Source organism: Manacus vitellinus, unplaced genomic scaffold (assembly GCF_001715985.3).
Source record: "Manacus vitellinus isolate BGI_N305 unplaced genomic scaffold, ASM171598v3 scaffold_31_pilon, whole genome shotgun sequence".
Lineage (NCBI taxonomy): Eukaryota > Metazoa > Chordata > Aves > Passeriformes > Pipridae > Manacus > Manacus vitellinus.
In genome coordinates this window covers 6,016,885-6,031,823 of record NW_021940379.1, presented here as the reverse complement: position 1 = coordinate 6,031,823, position 14,939 = coordinate 6,016,885, and the positions used below count along the sequence as shown (strand labels likewise).

Sequence of the window (14,939 nt, the reverse complement as noted above, 5' to 3'; positions counted from 1 at the left end):
ATAAAATTTTATTCTCTAATTTTTTTCTGATGTTGATAATTTAACAGCATCTGGCACACTGTAATTTTTTTACCCTGGGCAGGCAAATAAAGCTTGATGGAAAACCCATGAAGGTAAAGGGAGAGACATTGATTTTGGATTTAGACCATCTGAGCTCAGAGAACAAAAAGACAAATGCTCTTAAAAACAAAAAAAAAAAAAAAAGAAAAATATACAGAAAACCCTCAAGATAAAAATGCATGGAAAACAAGGGGTCAGATTGAAAACCTGAATACGGCCACTTTTTTTTTTTTTTATTTGCTATATTTTGAGTTGATTGTTTCCCTTCAATTGCTTCCACTGCTGAGATAACCAAAAATTAATTTGCTGACACGCTCTCACAACATCAAATGCATTGAGAGATATAAATCTGGCTTTGTGCACAATGACTTCAACAAATAAAATGGATTAACGTGACGGACAGATTATGATGCTTCAAGGGTTCAAGAGGAGAAACATGGAATGAAAATAATTGCATGATATGACGAGTGGAAAAACAAGAAAGACTCCAGCAATAAACAGAAGAGTTGTGTCATCAGAATGGTATCAAAAACAAGCAAATTGTCACCTGCAGTCGATTACAACAATAAAGAAAACTTTTCTTGCATATCAAAGTCAAATATCAGGCAGATACATAAAAGCTCTGCTGGAGGCAGTTGAGATGATATCTGTGTCTTATCAAACAGAATATGAGCAGCTGAGAATAATTTGAGTTATCCACTACAAAATTAAGGAAAGAACTCAGCATGGTCAGAGTTGCTCTGCAGAGATAAAGACTCGGCTCCTGGCACCCTCTGCAAATAATTGTGTGACAAAGTCCTCCAGATCTCTTCAGCAGAGTCATGCAGCTGGCTCATTTATGAAGTTTTTTAACACCATGTCATAATAGGAGTCAAAAGAGATCCCTCTTGTGAGCCAGTCCCATTCCTGTAAGTGAAGGTTTGTAGGATCAGGAACTTCATCTGTTCTGCTTTATCTCTGCCAAGATACTACTAAAAAGATTTCTGAATTTTGCTGAAATAATGTCATTTAACAAAACTTGAAAAACAATCTGACATTAATTGTAATTTTTCCAAGAACTCTGTTTTATATTTATCATTTTCAAGCACTTTCCAAACAACTTTGTTGTAACATGATTGCCAAAACAGTGCTAGATATGCAACACTTTGACTTTTTTGAAACTACGTGAAATCCATTGTCAGAAAATGACTTTAACACACTGTTAGAGAACTCGCATGGTAACTTTTTGTAATACAAATTATTATTCTATTGAAGTCAATAGGAATGCTGCCATCAGCTCCTAATGGAAGCAGAATATTGCCCAGATATATTTCTGGCCAGCCAATTCCATTCCTTTCAGAAATTTTGTGGAAAGATAGGTCAAAGTTTAAGCTTAAAATACTTGAAAACTTCTGCAATAAAAGGGTTTAAATATTTATGGATCTTTTTCAGACTTAGGACCAGAGATTGATATTGCCATTTTTGTGTAATAAATAGCAATAACTTTGCACTTCTGGTAACATTTTTCACGTAAGGTTGTCTCTAACTCCTGATTTAATCTTCTGCAGTGGTTCTTTCTGGATAAAGATATTAAAGTCACAACAGCCCCTTCCTTGCACTGGCACAAAACAGCTCAGCTGCCAGGGTGGGCAGCCCTGGAGTGAGGAATCCAGGGGAATGCACAACCAGCACAACTTGGAAGTGTCAGAGGAGAGAAAACAGTTCATGTGAAAATTCCTGAGGGACCACAGTGGTTCTGCTGGAGCCCCATTAATGACATCACCTCCACATCCCTGGAAAACCCCACACCCCCTTTTCGGTCCTGATGTGAAACCTCAGATCCAGAGAATGGCTGAACCCAACCAGACTGCCCTTTAACATCATTCCCTCTGGGATCCTGCAGTCCTCACAACAGACCCTTTAAATCAGTGAGTTTTGCCTTAAAATCTCTCTTGATTTTGCCTTATTGGAAAAACCCCCAAATTAATATGAACTAATGCTGCAATACTGTTTTTAAGGAAATACCCAAAAGCAGATAAAAATGAGTAAGAAGTATCCAGATAAGAGCTTACACTTCTCTTTCTATGGATTCTACATGCAATTTTTAAAAGTGCATGAGGAACTTGGGCATTTAACTCCTTCCAAAATCAAAAAGGAGACACCTGCACTGCTGGCATAGCCCAAGATCTCAGTCACTGAGTGTATTAGTGCATGCAATGCATGTACCAAACCAACTAATAACAATGTGATTTCAATGACTCTTTGGATCATAAACCTTTTCTCTTTATAACCTTAAAAATGCACAGACAGCCCATAAAACCTCTGAGAATACTCTATAAAAATCAGTTCACAAATAAGATATCATTTGGACATCAGAGCACTGCAAAAACACTAGCTGAGGAAAAAAAAAAAAAGCTGAAACTGCTGTGGCACACAAGCTGAACCCTTTCTTTTCTCCTGCTCCTCTTTTACTTACAGACTGCCACAAATACTTATGTTATTGCCATTGTCAGTGAATCCTTTGTCTACCTCCATTCGCATCCCGAAACTCACGAATTCCATCCACATCTTCCAGTGGCCAGTAATGGGAAGCTGATGCCAGAACTTTGAACCCTTGCAAGAAACACAGTTGAGAAGATTGTTAAAGACAAGACCAACAAGGAGTGCAACCAAAAATAACAATAAATGAGGTCAATTGGTTAAGTAAATGAAAATGTTTTCTGTATACCCAGTGTGGTACATAAGTGAGGTCATAAATCAACACAGTAGAGTAGATAAAAGCCATCTGATTAACCACTGCAGAAAACCTGCTTTAAAACTCAACTGATTTTTATTTTGGTTATATTTAAAATGTGCAACAATCTCTGACTAAATCTCTGCTTGTATCCAGCAGCATTCATTGAAGGAACAGCTGAGGAGTCAGCCAAGAGTAATTTCTAGATTTTACTGAGATTTCAAGCACATGGTGGGTAGTACAAAGCACTGTCTCTAAAGCAAACTACTCCTGCTCCTGCCTCCCCCAGAGGTAACTCAGCTAAATGTTTGCAGTTGTACAGAGGTTTTCCCACAGAGAGGGAGCAGGAGCATCAGTAGATAAGATGGAGAAATCTTTAGGGGAATTGATAAGGTTCTATGGTTACATATTTCCTTTGACTATTAGGAAGAAAAAAGCAAAACTGCTAATGAAGGGGCAAAGGTGCTGCCAGCATAAGAGAACAGTGACACAGAATAAGCACATACAAAATCCAATCTGAAATTCCAAGCAACCCAAACTCAACTAAGCTGAGCATGGCAAAGCAGGCTGAGAACACGGGATATAGGAACAAGACCTTTTGCATTTCTATCTTCAAAGAACATATTCTGGCTGCTGCAAAAGAAATGAAAAGTATAAATTTCTGTGGCAGTAAGAGCATCCACATAGGCTAACCTGAGCTAACATACCTCCATCTGACTTTCATCAAACTCCCAGCTCCATTTGCAGAGCACAGACCACACCTGCTGGTTCACAGTGTGCTTATATGCAAACATCTCTTGCTCCCATTAACATCTCCCTTTTGTATTAGGGGACAAAAAAGGATTTAAGAGAGGTAGTAGAAAAAAATAATTAGAAAAAGAGAGAAAAAGAGAAAAGGAAGCTCCTGGGAGAAAATTATCTGGTGCCAAAAAACGTGTCACAATATGGCACAAGCATTTTAGTAGCAGTAGCAGCAGCATCACAACAAAGGCATTGCCATGGCTGGCATCAAACTCAAAAGAAGCAGAAACATTTAAAAGCTGTGAAAATAGACAAAAAAACGGGGGGGGGGGGGAAGGGAAACAGATATACAGCAAAGAAAATTGCCCAGAGCCACGCTGCATGTTGGTGGCTTTCCCAGCTCCCAGTTCTGAACTCCACAAAGCTGTGCTGTTACCCCACTTTCAACCAAAAGACCTCTGGAAACAGATACCTGTTGCTCTGAATGCAATGTCCTTTCCATAGATAACTACACCGATTAGAACAAAGTCACAGGACTTTTTTGCAGCCGGCTTCAAATCCAGAGAGCATCTCTTGCAGCTGTGCTTCACACACACACACTCTACTCCAAAATCAGGGCTGGGTAACTTGCCCCCCTCATTGCAGGAGGCTTTTTCCCCCCTGTTGTTCCACCAGCCAGGAGCCAGTGATCCTTATTCATAGGGAATGGGGTTGTATTTCTTGTTTTTGAGCAAAGGTGGGACAAAAGAACCTAATCAGGCTGAAGCTGCTGCACTGGCAGCCAACACGGCACTTCCACGGATCTCCGTGTTTGACTTGAAAATAATGACATGTGGTTAAAACTAAAAAGCACAAAGCAATACATGAATTGGTAAAGCAGTAAAATTGTGCTTGTACACCACCATGAGGCTTGAGGTTAAACTATTTATATAAACAGAAGAATTCTGCAGTTACACACACACAGACCCCGAATAAGCTTTGAATAAGTTTTTTCTACATTGAAAACAGATGAGAGATCCTTTAATACGCCCTGTGACTGATTTAAACTGAAGAGTGGAGGCTGGGAGGAGGGTAGATGACTTGAAGCCATGCTAAAGTACTGCAAAGTATACAAGCTGACATATCTAACACTAAATCATTGAATTGAAAATGCTGAACATTGAGGGGAAAAAAGGAAAATAGTCTGTGTGGAGGTCTGGTTCAGAGAAACACACTCAAAAAAATTAATAAGTGTATACAAGATTTTTCCACATAGCAAATACAAGCAATTTTTCTGCAAATATATTTCTATGCAGAATATTCAATAGGTAGGTTGCTGAATTTAAGATGACTGGGACAGTCTGATACTTTAGACTATTACATTTTTAATACAGAGCTGACATTCAAACACAGGATCACAGTTTCTTTGGAGGTACTAAGAGAATAAGAAATACAAAGCAAAAAAGCAAATGAATATTTAAGCACATTGTCATAAAATGTAAATAGAGCATTCCTTACCTGGGTGTTTGGGGAGCTGGGAATAGTTTCCATACACCTGCACATAAAATATTACATAATGAGACATAGTGAGGCAAAACTTGCTAAGAGGAATCCAAGTATATCTCAATACTGACCACATTCAGAACATTACCTGGTATTTTTGCTGCAATAAAATCAGCAGAGAATAATGACAACAGAGCAGGGATAATAAACTTTCCATGGTCTAGTTCAGGTTAAAAGTACAACTGAAATCAAACTCCTGTAAGATTTCAATCATAAGTTTTCCTTTGCTGCTTTTGGTATTAAAAAGGTCATTTTCCATGCAGGTTCAAAAAGTCTGTTCCTTCAGCGATGGCGAAATATCCTTCCAGACCCTTTAAGTAGTATTTTCCTGCTTCACACTTCGATATCTTCATTTAACTGCAAATAAATTCCCATGATTGGAGGAAAATTAAAAGAAATGTGCATCAAATCCGAAAGTTGTGCCGTTCCGTGGGAAGGAGTCAAATATTTCTGTCACAATCTCAGCCAAAAAAAGAAAAGATCTTGTTTTCAACTTTCTTCCTACGGTTGCCTTTTCCTTGCAGTTACTTTCACGTTGTCAGAGACCCGAAGCCGGTCGTAGTTTTGCTCGCAAGAAAATGCACTTCCTTATAGCACATGGGGCGGAAAACTCTCCCTCTTCCCTCAGAAACTGAGCTGAAAAGAGCTGCAAACTCCTCTCTTGTCCAGCTCACGTTTGCACCTCCATCCCAGATCTTTTTGGGTGGAGAGCAAGGCTGAGTGATGTCATGCTTTCTCCTCCAACTTTGTCCCATTCTGGGTCTCTATTTATATATCACGTTGCTGCTGTCTCTTCTCTGGGTCCTAACACCAGCCAGCCAGGAACAAGTGGAAACGAGTCCATGTGCTTCAGCAAACAGATAAAAAGAGAGATTACTGCTCGTAGCAATCTGCACACTCGCAGAGGAATCGAAGCCAGAACAAGCGTTCACAATTCGAACGCTCAGGAAAAACAGAGCAGGGATTTCTGAAGGAAAGCTGAGATCTGTTTACTGAAATAACACATTGTAGTTCAGCCTGAAGAAGCATAACCTCTAAAAAAACCACTGGTTTAAATCACATGGCAGTCTGAGGCATTGATTGTACCATGCCTGTGTCTAGCAGGGGAAACTGAGGCATTCACCATTTCACTGATTTGCTCAAAGTTGCACAACAAAACCAGTAAAAACAAACCCCTGGGAAAAGACTTCTTGAAGTAGTTGCTATTTTACTTTTTTACATAAAAATAATTACATATAAGTATTTCTATGAATCTCTCAATTACACTCTGAACTATATCACAAATAGTAATCAGCATTTTACATGTAAAAGAAAAATAGCTAGATCTAGTTGATATTTTTCATTTATTTTATTCTGTTATGATAAAATCTTGCTTTCAGCTCTCTCCAAGGTCTTTATTTTCAGTGAAATAAACCAGAGTAATATTTTATTCACTTTATTCACCTGGTTCCTTTTGTCAACTCTATTTTTTCCGCTGTATTATCCCTCTTACTCCTCTGCTACTTGATGGCAACTTCTGCACCAACCTCCTGACTGGAGTTCATTATAACTTTTAGGATGAAACAGTTTTCCACTGACACTTTATATAGGTATTATATAGCTGGAATGCAGCAAACTTGGCAGTAGCTGTGGTCCTGATTTACCCAGCTGGCTTCCCAGATGTGTTCTGAACTTCCAAAACCTCTGGTGGTAACAAGCTCCTGGCAAATGACTGGCAAGTGGAGAGGAACTCAAGAGTCCAAGGACTGAAGAGATCAAAAATTAAGTTTGGAAACCCCAAGACATTCACACTGCCTGGATGCTCCAGTGTTACCAAAGTTTAATAATATAAAATCTCGGTATTGAAATCAAAAATGAATTTTGTTTGTAATCCTGACTGAGGACCTACAACAGAATAATTTTGAAAACTTTGAATTTCAGTTCCTTCAAAAATTTAGCTTCCCATTTAATGATGACCAGTCTGACTTTTGCTTATTTTCTTCCAGGTTTTTTCCAGACTTCTTCCCTCATTACTGTTAGCCACAATCTCCTTGATATCCCAAAGGAGGAAGAGGAATTCTGCATAAACCCCAGGAATTCTGCATCATGTAGTGACAATGCAGTGACATGTAGAGCCGCCCTTAGAAATAATAGAGAGCTGCAGCTAAAAATCCTGAGAAAAGCTAAAATGTAAAAAGAGAAAGGCAGGAATTCGAAATATTTGCCAAGAGGGGCCTGTCAAGGGAAAGAATATGCTTACCAAAACAATTGTGAGAATCCAAGCAAACACGTTCGCTGCCAAAAATTTTCTGTGGAACCAGCAAATTGCAAGCAGACATTGGGAGATCATTTGCAGGAACAAATTCTGAATTTATTCCTCTGATCCTCTGGAAACCTGATCTGAGCAGTCCCAGAGCTCCCAGCGCAGCCCAGGGGCAGCACCGGGCACCTCGTGTGTGGAACAGAGTCCCTGACCCAGCTCTGGGAGGACAATCAGTGCCAGGGCATTGCTCCTGAGGAGCCTGAGGATGGACCAGTGCTCATTTAAAGCACTTCCATGTCAATAAAAGCACAGAGGTCCGTGGCTGGGCAGCCCATGCCAAGCCCTCTGGGTGGTTTCCCCCAGCACAGCTCTCCCACCCTGCTGCCCTGGGAGTAAGGAGGGAGAAAGCTCTGCCCCCCTCCCATGTTACAGCCCCTGAAAGGACCCTGGATTTTCTGTCTTGCTCAGGCAGAGAGCAGCAAAAAAGGGCCAGGGAGGGGCTGCTTTGCAGTGGGGCAAAAGTTTAACAAAACCCCAAGATCAATGGCTTTATGTCAAAGGCTGTAGCTGACATTTACCAGGAGACAAAAAATAAATTGAAGTTAAAAATCTTTATTGCTAACTACCTAAACACAAGCACAGAAATCATCATCTAAAGAATGCTTTACACTGCAGAAGGCAAACAATCTGTAATACAGTTCTCTTCCTTTGTTTTTGTTGGAATCACTAACTCACTGCAAGAGAGCTGGTGCATAATTGGGATTGAAATGTTTTAGCAAACATCATAGAAAGGAGTATTGTAAGAATCAATCTAACAGAGTTTGTAAAACTTCTCTAATGTCACAGTCTCTACTAACACACCAACAAATATTCTGGATTAAAACGACCCTCTGGTCAAACTGTTTCTCTGTCACTAATAGACATTATTAATAAGGTGATTACAGCTGATATATCAACATCTATCCACTTAAATTTTAGTGCTACCTTTTCTGGCTTCTAATGGACATCCCAGGTAAGTAGTTGTAGAACTGATTTTATTTAATTCACTTGCAAAAAACACCCCACAGCTGTGTAAGGGAATCCATCTGGCCCTTGCATCAGGGAAATACTCAGGTGTGTATAGGTGCAACTGGGTTTGATTTGCACTTTAAAAAAATCATTTGCCAACTGCAGTACCTTCAAAGAGACTGAAGAATATGTTTCCTCCCCTGCCTTGTTCCTTAATGTACTACAATCAAAGCATGATAATGGGCTATACTAATTGGCCAAGTGACTATGGAATACAGCACAGGAGCCCCCTGGTTCTAGACAAAAGCAGGAAAACACAAATCTCACTCAAAAGACAGAAGGTTTTTGCTTAAATTGCCAGCTGTTGCTTATAAAAATAAAAAAAAGTGCAAAAATTGCTTATTTAAAAGACTATCATCCTCATATTAACCTCTATTGATGTACTGGGTGGGGATGAGGCAGAAAAGGCTCAGTCCCGCTGTTTCTCAAGGTTTCCAGCACACAAATCCTCTCTTTTCCTCGAGGGATGGTGTGCACGTCCAGCTGTGGTAACACACCACAGCACTTTCTCCTGGGCTGCAAGAATTATGTGGAGTCTCTTCTCAGGCATTTAACAACTACACCCCTTTCCATTGTCACCCCTCACTCAAACACATCAGGGCTCCACTACACTTCCAGGGAAATCCCAGCCTATGATAAGTTTTCCTTAAACTGAAAACTTGTGTAACTTTTGTAACTCGAGAGGACGCGATTCTGAGCAAACCCAAAATATACAACAGAGAGGGTTTGGTTTTTTCTTTTGTTCTGATTTTAAAAACTGTTTGTTAGTGTTTATTCTCGTGGATGTCATCATCTAGTGTTGTTGCACTAAACTCTCCACACACAGCTTTTGCTACAGGCCCTGTAACATTCTTTTAACTGGTAAACACTCACTGAGCTGTGGATGCCTATGAGTGAATGACAGCTTGAAGTACATTGTACCCATTTCCTTAGAACATTAAAAGAAAAAGCATTTAAATATTTTTTTTTTCTTTTAGCACTTTCCTGACCAAACAGACAGAAAGTTTAACAAAGTTATTTTAGGTTTGTAAGTTTTCTCTAGGTATGCAAAAGGTTGGCTAGCAGCCTTAGTGCTTCTCTTTCCATTGAAACTTTGAAATTAAGGAAGCATGGGTGAAAGTGCATTCTTATTAGAAAAAGGGAAGAGGGTTGAATAGTTGGCATTAAGGATATGTTTTCATGACAAGAAAAGTGCTGTAAGGGTGTAGCCCTTATAGCAGCAGAAACAAAAATACTGTGGGTGGCAGAGGCCAGCAAACATGATTTATATCCAATGATCTAACCAGGTTTAGGTGACACAGCTTCTCTTCTATTGATGTTTGTTGAATATTTGATACATCACCCAGCTACAAAACTCAAATGCTTATTTCTGCACTTAGAACTAATACAAAATTAAATTTTCTTTCATGTCTATCCGTAAGTCCTTTACTAGAAAGGCTTTTTTTGTTGTTTTGTGGGTTTATTTGAAGCAGAGATGAAACCCATAGGGCTGAAGTTCCCCGGGATGAGCCACAATTTCTAGGGCTCGTACAAACACAGGTTAAGAAACAAGTGAAGCAGGACATTCTTAAGAAAAATAAATGAAACTTTGGCGTGCCTGGGGAGTTCACCAGCAGAAGGAGAGTCAGGAGTGATAAGCCAGGAAGCACAGAGGGATTTGGACACGTGAAAACAAACAAATCTGTTCTACACACTCCTTGCAGAGGAGTGGGAGGGAGGGGCTGTGAAATCTCCAGTACTGGATGCCCTGAAGAACAGGCTGGACAAACACTTGCCAGAGATACTATGGAAACAGTTGGTCTTACCTTGCAGCATGAAGGTGAGCTAAATTAATTATTTTTATCTGTTCCAGCTGTATTTTGCCATCATTCTGTGACTTCTGAGATCACTGATGTACTTCCATATTCTCCTTTTTCATTTTTTCCTCATGGTTGAACAGTATTAACTTTGGTCAGTATCAACATTAAGATTTTCAGTGCAAATCCTGAAATATCATAAATCTTAATTTCCAACATATAGAAAAAAAAACCCCATAAAATAAAAATACTCAAACAAAAACCTTCAAGGCACTCTAAAGAACAATTTAAAGCAGATTAAAGTAAAATGTAGACTTTTTAAACCCTATGGGAAAGCATTATGCATAAAGATTTTGTACAGGCTATACAAGCTGCATAGAAGCTTTATCAAAGTGAGAAACAGTTACGAACACATGCAGATTTTATGATTCCTGATAAAGTGCAGCTTCTCAGAGTTGTGATTTTAATAATGCTGAATGAGCAGCTTCAGGTGTGAGAGAGAATAAGACACTTCATGAGTTCTTCCCTGGGCCCTGCCTCTGGCAGGAACACCCTGCACAAAGACAGTTGTTGGTGAGTGACTCCAACGCTTCAGATCAGCAAAGAACCACAAAAGTGACGAAAAAAACCTTCACAGGTAAAAGAAATTCAGGCTTTACAGCTCTTACTTGCACAATGCCACCTAACAGGAGGCTACCAAAGGGTGGCAGTGGCCACTGCAGGACTCTGGTCCCCAGGATGTACCAAGGAGTGGGAGATATTTTGGCCAAATGAGTCAGAAAGCAGAGCAGGCTCGGGAGAACATTGCGTGAAGCTTTCTTTGAGCTGACAGCACTGAAAAGGACAAACTGAACAGTTCAGATCGGAGGAAAAGAAAACAAACACAAGCCCTGGAGTTAATTCAACAAGGCTAACGCTATGATGGAGAAATATTTTTCTAATTAAGAAAACGAGAAGTTGCTGGTCGACGCCAGAAAACGAAATATGGCTTTTTGGCAATAAAATTTAGGCCTAATCAGATGGAAATACTTTTGCTCTGCAACATATGTAATATTAAGCTGATTTAATAGATATATTCTTTATGAAGACACTGATGGTTCAAAGACCAGTTAAGCAGGTAGATAAAAATAAATTATACAGTTAAAGTTTCTTTGGATGAGGTCCCACTTACTGATTGGATTACACTTTTTATTGTCTTTTTTTGTATCCTAGTAGTGCCTTAAACATCTTACTCCATACACTGAAGAAAACATTTGATTTTTGCAAAAATAGTTTAGGCTTTTGTGCAAATCCCAAAGATTTAATTTAATCAAATCTTTGATTATCTGAGCCTTAATGTCAAACTTACATAAAATTGGATAATTGTATAAATAACACATTATACAAATTCTTTTTTACATGACTAAGCCAAATCCTTTTTGCCAAAAGCCACTGCCTGTAACTGTGTATGTTTTGGGATCATTTAGGTTGTCAGATTTTCTTAATTACACAAATATTTCACCATGATAAACTTTTGCCTTTAGGATTTGTGCCAGTTTTTCTCTTACATCCTTACTTATTTCTCTCCTGCTCTTCTGGGTAAAAGCAACTCCACGAAAAGTTTCATTCAACTGCTCTGTGAAACAAGTTCACCAGCCCAAAGGGAGAATACACCCAGAAAACAATGGAAATTCCTTCTCAGCAAGGACATCTGGGGGTGTTATAGATATATATATATTTAAGGCTTTTCAATCTATAGGAATGACACAGTTCCTGTGTTTTTTCCTTTGGATCTAAGTGGCAAAAGCAACGAAAGGGTGGGGACAGAAGAGAGGGAGCTGGCTGAAGTGTTGGCAGTGGCTTCCAAATCTACACTCTTATTAAAACCTGAAGAGTCATCAAACCTGAAATGCAACTCATTAATTAATTTAAAAGCACAAAAACTGAATTCCAGAATTAAGATCCAGAATGAGTTACACATTTTCAGGTGCTGATCTTACCTCTCAGGCCAACACAACCCAAACCCAGCATAAATTCTCTTCCATGACCTCTCAACCACTGTGACTTCAATTGGTTTGCTCCTCACTCCTCTGTAATGCTCAATAATCTGAATAATCACTTACATCTGTTGGCTGCAACAGTCATCCCAAAGATCCTAAAATCACAAGACACACCCTGGAATCATGGAACTGGCTAAAAACATATTTTCAATACAATAAACAAAAGGAAAAAAAAAATCCCATTTGTATCTGCCACTGTTCTTAATGCATACTGCAGGAAAGCAAACTGGAATAAAATCAGCCATTCAAAATGGGATTCTGACTATGAAAATGGATATGATACGGAGATCAAAGAAATCCCCCCTTTTCTTTTTCTAAAGGATTTGACAATGTGTCAGTGATTTTCATGGGCCCCCTACAGAAATGTAATTTCCAGATGTCACTTGCAGCTAAAGAAGAGGGATGCGACCTTCTTCAGATCCTTTTTAATTAGTTAGAAATACAGATTTTTCAGGAGATTACGAGTTTCCCTGCTCCCTCTTGGGCTCTAAGCCTTTTTTTAGCACGTGCAAAGTCAGCTGGGATGAGGAGCTGGAAATAGAATCATCAAGGAATACCCACCACATCAGCATTCACGTCTGCAGAATTAAATACAGAAGAAAGTGTTCTGTAGTCAGGCCAGTACCTGTGAAAATGGCATTATAAAACTTAACACGTCAGATTTTAAGCAGCCAGGGATATATGACGTGCATTTAGAAGTAGGATTTATCCATTGCTCAGAGGGAATAAAACCATCAGTTTTATTAAACCACTAGTAACCAGTATCCACTCAGCAGAGGGCAATGGCAACAGAAGCACAAATAATTTTCAAAAGCACGATTAACCCAAGCAGATGGAATTGTTCTCTCTATAAGTTTAAGAAAAGCAGAAGAAAAAAAAGGTTTTATGTCCATGTTTTCATTTGCATTCATTCTGCAAGGTTGATAAATGATATGAGAAATAAAAACTATTGTTTTATGTGTGTTTTACTGAAGCTTCCAGGTCAGAACATGGCATTAGCTGCACAAGGCACTGTGTGCACATGTACCAAAGAGGCAGTGCCTACCCAGTACAAGTCTATAACCACAGCACTTGAAGAGCACTAGCAAAAGCAAGCAACTGAAAGGAGTAATAAAGCTGGGAACAGAAAAAAGCTTGCCCCAGGGTGTAAGTCTTTTAAACTGCAGCACAGAATATGCTACGTGCCTAAATCGTATTTCTCTTTCACGTGTTACTCAAGGTCCCTGCTGTTCATCTGATCTGAAAACAGCCAAGTTATTCACCTGCAAGGAAGTGGCCAAACACTCCACCTGACAAGTAATCTCCAAGTTGCAGGGTGTTAAGGGAGATTTTCTCAGGCAGCTCCCACTTAAATCACAGAAGTTCTAGCAAAGCCAACTGACCTGTGCACAGCGAAGATTAGTGGTGGAGGAAACTCATTTCTTTCCTGTTAGATCCATTTCTTCTCACTCAAGCTTTTTGCCATGGCATCCTGTCAGCACTGCCCAGCAAAGCAGGGCTGCAGGATCAGCCCCTGTCACGTCTGGGCACGGGGAGTTCTTACAATTTGTTTGATACAAAGCTGTTCTTACTTTAAATTCTGTGTTGGAGAACCATCTAGTGAAGCTCTCAATCACCAGGAGAGTTTTGTTATTTCCCCTCCCTCTCCAATCTGCATCTTTCTTCCCCCCACTGCTTTCTTCTATTTGGATTGGTATCTAACAGCAGACTTCCATTGAGCATAATTGTTACTAGTTAGTGATGCTCTGGAATGTTGCATTAATCATTATCACATCAGCATATGAGTATTTGTTCTCTAGTCTTAATTTATGCTGTGTCTGTGCTTTCCTCCTCCTGCTTTTGAGTTCCCTTGTACTCCTTCCCTTGTACTGATGCAGCCCTTTAGGACAGCAAGGCCCTCTCCTAGTGCCACATTCCCCTTGTGCTTTTCCTTACTAACAGCCTAGGCTATGTTTCCCAAAATGCCCCTTGGGCTCTGTGCCACGCTGCCCAGTCTCCTGTGCAACATCCACACAGGAGATTCCATGAGTTCCATCAGCTGGGAATGTGCCTGTGTGCACTAAGTCAGCCAATTGCTTATTCCACACTGAACCAGGGGGCTCAGCTGGACACCACGGGGGGTGTAGCACCTCCCAAATATGCCAAGTGTAGTTGAGGAACTTTTTAAACACAGCCCTCTCCAGCATAACCAGAGAAAACCATCCCAGAGCCACTCTTCCAGCTACCCCAACTCCAAATCTGAAGGTCTAAGAGGAGGAGCATCTTTCTCCCTTATTTACATTCTCTTCACAGCCAAATAGGCACTGTAATACTCAGGATACAGATCTTTCAAGCTTTCTGTTCATTTTGCTATTCCTAGGATAAGTTTACTACAAAAATCAAACCACAAATGACATGACAGGACTGTGCTAGATCTGACTATTGCATGTTCCTCACATTTTTGTTTCATAACATTAGGTGATCAGCACTTAATGCATGAATTATTTTTTCAGGTGAAATGATTCTTTCATTCAGTGTCAATTATCAAGGCTCTATATAGTAAGCTCTGATCATAACATTTTTTTTAGCTTAAATCTGGGAAAAAATAAGAAAGAACACGATGGCAATGCTAACAGCATTAGGATGGAAAAAAAAAATCCTCTTCCTATTCACGGTCTTGGTGTAAATCCACCGAGAATGTGAGATAACTTAAAGAAAAAAGTCTATTTATTAAATGGGACTAAAAGCCGCTGGGCGGG

The 14,939-nt window shown here is 39.6% G+C and overlaps 1 protein-coding gene across 1 annotated transcript in view; it reads right to left on the bottom strand.

The window, feature by feature from the left end:
* The window catches only part of ADGRD1 (adhesion G protein-coupled receptor D1), a 133,931-nt gene extending 128,698 nt beyond the window's left edge, over positions 1-5,233 (bottom strand). The window contains exons 1-3 of the mRNA XM_018076207.2: positions 5,145-5,233; positions 5,012-5,048; positions 2,569-2,652 (exon numbers count right to left, since the gene is read on the bottom strand). Coding sequence (XP_017931696.2) covers positions 2,569-2,652; positions 5,012-5,048; positions 5,145-5,213 — 190 coding nt within the window. The 5' untranslated portion in view covers positions 5,214-5,233. The remainder of the gene's footprint in view (positions 1-2,568; positions 2,653-5,011; positions 5,049-5,144) is intronic.
* Between the last annotated feature and the right edge of the window lie 9,706 nt (positions 5,234-14,939).